Here is a 4742-nt window from a genome sequence, read left to right on the forward strand (position 1 = left end):
AAAACTCTAAAGAACTAATCCTTTTTTTACTTCTAACTATAATAGTAAATTGAATATTTTTATTATTATTTTTTAAGGGTTGAATCGTGAAATATTTATTGAAACAAACAGCAAGACTAACAGAATTTGGGGCCAATAAGGAACATGAGTAATTACTCAAGGACCCCAATTCTAATTCATAGAACCCCCTCTAAGTGCTCATAGACCATTTTTGCAGCAAAAGGTTCTATTAAAAATCTCAGACCTTCATCAGAGGACACACACAGGAGAGAGAACCGTTAATGTCCTTCTTGGTCAGAACGGACCTGGGGCCCCTGGGGCGCCTCGTTGACATGTGTCCTTTGGTGGCGTTGAAAGTTCCCCAGTTGGCTGAAGGCCAGGTGGCAATGGGGACACGGGTAGGGTCTCAGGCCCGAGTGGGTGCGCATGTGGACCTTGAGGTTCCCGTGGTGGCCGAACCTTTTCTGGCAGACGGCGCACTGATAAGGCTTCTCCTGGGTGTGGACCCGCTGGTGGCCACGCAGCGTGGACTGGTGGGTGAACCTCTTCTCGCAGACTTTACAGCAGAACGGCTTCTGACCGGTGTGGATCCGCTGGTGGACGTGGAGGTCTGAGGCTTGAATGAACCTCTTGGGACAGTCAAGGCACTGGAAGGGTCTCTCTCCTGTGTGTGTCCTCAGGTGAAGGTCTAACTGCGATTTGTAGCTGAACCTTTTGCTACAGTCTTGACACTCATACGGTATCTTTCTCCTGGATACTTTGCAAACAGGGTGACCAGTTGGCTCCACGGTGCTTGATTCACCTACTGAATGGCACTGGTGCCGTCTGGTGACTTCTCCTCTGTCCAAGGACACGGCTCCTTCTTGAGGCTCCTCTTGGGGGGTGGGAGTGTTGCCCCTTTTTCTCTTGGGGGCACCTCCTGGATTCCCAGAACCTCTTCTCTTTGGACACTGACTCAAAGCCTGTGTCTCCGGAACTTGGGTGGGAGGGACGTCACCGGCATCCACACGCTCCAGACCAATTCCTTCTGGTGGGTTCTGCTCTCCCTCTGTCTTCACCGAATCTCCAGGACTGCTGGGAAGTGGAGGCTCTGGACATGTGAGTACTACTGCCTCTTCTCTGTCTTCCATCACATCATTCTCCAACTTCACCAAATTCTCCAGGGGCCTCACACCCTCAAGATCATTTTTCGTGGAAATCGCCTCTGGCAGGAAGACTTTCTGTCCCTGTCCCCACAGCACGTCACTGTTTCCTGGCTCTTCTTTGACCTCCTGGCTGTTCTCAGGATGTACCCCCGTCTGACTTATGGGGGATCGGGACAACATGTGATCTGTGTCCCCGACTTCCTCGTCGGCCATCTGGACAACGTAATTCTCCTGAAGGTACTTCTGCCCTTGGAAGCTGATGACCTTCCATTTCCTGGGTTTCTCCTTATTTCTCAGCAAGACCTTCAGTTCCTCGCAGCTCTGCACGCACCTCTCCTTCACCAAGACCTGCAGCTCCAGGGGCATGCAGATCATGAACTTCTCCAGCAGAAGCTTATCCAAGATCTGCTTCTTGGTGAGCACATCCGGCCTCAGCCAGCGATGGAGGAGTGCAGACATTGTGTGCAAGCTGTGGAGGGGGTCTGCGTCCTCTGAGTGTTGGAAGGCTCTAAATAGCACGTGCCACCTCTCAGAGTCCCAGTGCTGTCCTTCAGTGAGGTGTCCCTGAGGTCGTCTGGCAGGTGGCAGCGTCCAGCCCAGGCTGCCCTGGGGGTGCCCATGACCATCGGAAAATGCCTGGTCTGTAGCCATATTCCCTGGGAACACCTCCAATGGGATTGGAGTAAACCCGGCCTGAAGTCAGCTCCTGATGGAGAGCGACGGAAAGTATGGACTCAGTAACAGGTTCACAGTTCGCCTCCGCAGCCTCCGCAGCCCCCGCACGGCAGCTCCCACAGCAGGGACTGACAAACTGTGTGCTAGGCGCTGACAGCTGCCTGTTTATATACCTGCTCCGGGTATTACTTCTTGTTTCCGCCTCACCCTATGATTGGTTAGAGATCAGGGTTGATCCATTTTTCATAATCCGCTTAGATAGGTTTCCGGGAGAGAAACGCCTGGGGCAGGTCCAGGGGTTCCCAAAGGTGTGGACGGAGTTGGTGAAGAAGGAATGACACAGAGGCAGCCTTCAGTTGACCAGCATGGTTGGGTTCTCTCGCCTGGTTCTATCCAGGATCTCTGCCTGGTTCTATCCAGGATCTCCAGCCAGGTTCTGTGTTTATTGTCTTGTTACATCAGTATTTATACCAGTTGATTTTAATCCTTTCAATTTCTATTCCAAAGGTTAGGGCGTTTCTTATCTCCATTCCAGGGAGTAAAGATTATGTAGCTTAAGCGTGATTGTTTGTAGTTAAAGTGATTAACTATCCACCTGGCACTTAGTTAAGGGGTTTTATTCCCTCCCTAACTTCAGGGAAGAATCCCTACCTGGGGAAACAACCTTTCTCGGAGAGGTGACCTTGGTTAAAACACATAGCGCCAAGAAGGGGAACAAACATAGTAAGAACAGTATGCCATATACGCCAGGTCCCTTGAAACATATGCTGTGAAGATGTTTCTTCCCTGCAGCGATGGACCGGCTTCCAGCAGTGTCTGAAGCGCTTGAAGGACCCAGACATGCAGACCCGGCCAGGGCCTGGGTGCCGAGGGGTCATGCAGGGTCTCGGGTTCAGTTCCCAGTTTGGGCACATCCCAGGTTTTGAGCTCAGGCTCCATAGATTCAGTGGTTCTGTCTCTCTCTCTTTTTCTCTCCCCGGAACTGGAGTTCAGAGCAGTCGGGAGCTTGTGACTCCCTCCAGATTCAAAAAGACAGCTGCGTCCTCAGTTGCCAGCCCTTGCCGCATGCGCCTATGTACCTCTGCACATCCACACCTCCTCTGAGTCTCAGTGTGCTTTTCTCTTTCCTTCCAGTTGTAGAGTTTCCACTCAGCCAGCCTTCCTGTGGTTCTGGATGATGTCCGTTTTGTCTTTCAGTTGTATTTTTGAATTTGTTGTGGGAGGCAGCAATTTCCGGTGTTTACCTATGTTGCCAACTTGGTTTCTCCTAAATTGAATATTTTAAAACTAACAATCTATTAATTTTTTTTTCACCTAAAAACTGGTCTGGAGGAACCAAATCTCTTATTTAATAGGAATTACTTCTAGTATCAGGCACAAATCAAGCTTTCAGCATGAAAGAGTTGAGGTCAGTGTCTAGAGCAGGCCTTGATAATTCACTAGAGAATGCCAACCTAGGCTGGCCCTTTGGATGATACGGAACTGACCTTTAACATACATCATTCTGACCTCATTGTTGGCAATGCCCTTCCTTTTTTTGGAACTTCTACAACTTTTCAGTGCTTTATTAAAATGTTATTTCCCTAAAGTACTGAATATTTAAATTATAACTGTCATTGAGATTAAAAAACACATTTTTAAGTAATCAGAGGTTTTTATGGTTCTCAAGCAAGTCAGCTCTGGTAATAATGAAAACAGGCTTGTGTCTTTAATAATAGAACTTACCTAAATTCTTAATGACCTTATGAGTTTGCTCTTTAAAAAATCTTTTGCCCCTTCTTTAGACCCTTCTGTGGTATATAAATAGATAATTATTTATTAATGCAAATAGGGTTTGGGAACCAGACAGATCTTGGTTTGAATTATAGTTCTGGCTTAAACTAGTCTGAGTCCTTGAGCAAGATATTCCACCTCTTAGTGGAATTATCTGGAAATTGAGGATCATAATACCTACCATATAGGGTTGCTGTAAAGCTTGGAGATATTAAATAAAGAGAGTTGACACACAACGGGTCCTCAAGGAATCAAATAAGATTCCGATGGATAGTATGAACACAAGGCGGTGCATGTGTTGGTAGGTGAGAAAGGGTTAATTTCTGCAGCAGGTTGAGTATGTGTATGTGTATGTGTATTTGTATGTGTATGTGTATGTGTATGTGTATGTGTATGTGTATGTGTGAAGGAGCAGCTGCCTTGACAATATGCTGCTGCAGGGAATCATGGCTGGCTGCCAAATGGAGGCTCCAAAGACCCTTGTGCTATGTTAGGCGATGGTGTGCATAGTGTAAATGATACCCTGCAAGAACTCTAACTTCAGACTTCATGGGGTTGAAGACCTGGCCTCATACAATCTCCCAGACATCATAGGTCCTAGACCCCATTGGAGTGAGAAAAATCCCTAAGCCCAACAATTGCCTATATAGATTTCAGGCTGCCTTCTTAATTCCTAAGGTTTCCTTCATTCAGCCACCAGCCACATGCCCATGTGTTAGTTTTGCTCACACAGCCAGTGGATACTTGGGGTTTTTTCCCCTCCCATGATTATTTGAGGCAAAATACCAGACTTTGAAACTCTTGTGAAAACTGTAAAAAATGTTGCCTTCTATATGCTGTTGTGGTTGATGTAATTTTGAAAGTGGCATTTTATATCAGGCTCCAACTCTAAACAATTTTAATAGGATGATCTAAGAGAGAGAGAGAGAGAGAGAGAGAGAGAGAGAGAGAGAGAGAGCAAAGATGTTGACAATATTTGGAGGCAAAAGGAGTGAGGCTTTTTTGGAGTACTATATTAAAGGGAAACAATCTTATCCATTGACAACATTACTGAATTTCACTATTTTTTAATGAAGTCTTTGAATATCTAAAGACATCTTGTAAATGGAATAATAGATATGAGCTTTAATGAGAAACAGAAGAAAACTG

The 4742-nt window shown here is 46.4% G+C and overlaps 1 protein-coding gene across 1 annotated transcript; it reads right to left on the reverse strand.

Moving 5' to 3' along the window:
* Positions 1–278: 278 nt before the first annotated feature.
* LOC102440735 (zinc finger and SCAN domain-containing protein 5B-like) lies at positions 279–1796 on the reverse strand. Its single transcript, XM_006098706.1, has one exon. The coding sequence runs from the start codon at positions 1794–1796 to the stop codon at positions 279–281; it is 1518 nt and encodes a 505-aa protein (XP_006098768.1).
* Positions 1797–4742: the final 2946 nt, after the last annotated feature.

The sequence above is a fragment of the Myotis lucifugus genome, unplaced genomic scaffold (assembly GCF_000147115.1).
Source record: "Myotis lucifugus unplaced genomic scaffold, Myoluc2.0 scaffold_245, whole genome shotgun sequence".
In the NCBI taxonomy this organism is placed as follows: domain Eukaryota; kingdom Metazoa; phylum Chordata; class Mammalia; order Chiroptera; family Vespertilionidae; genus Myotis; species Myotis lucifugus.

What these genes read in the sequence shown, in the direction of transcription:
- LOC102440735 (XM_006098706.1), bottom strand. Translation starts at nt 1,796, where the DNA reads ATGGCTACAGACCAGGCATTTTCCGATGGTCATGGGCACCCCCAGGGC.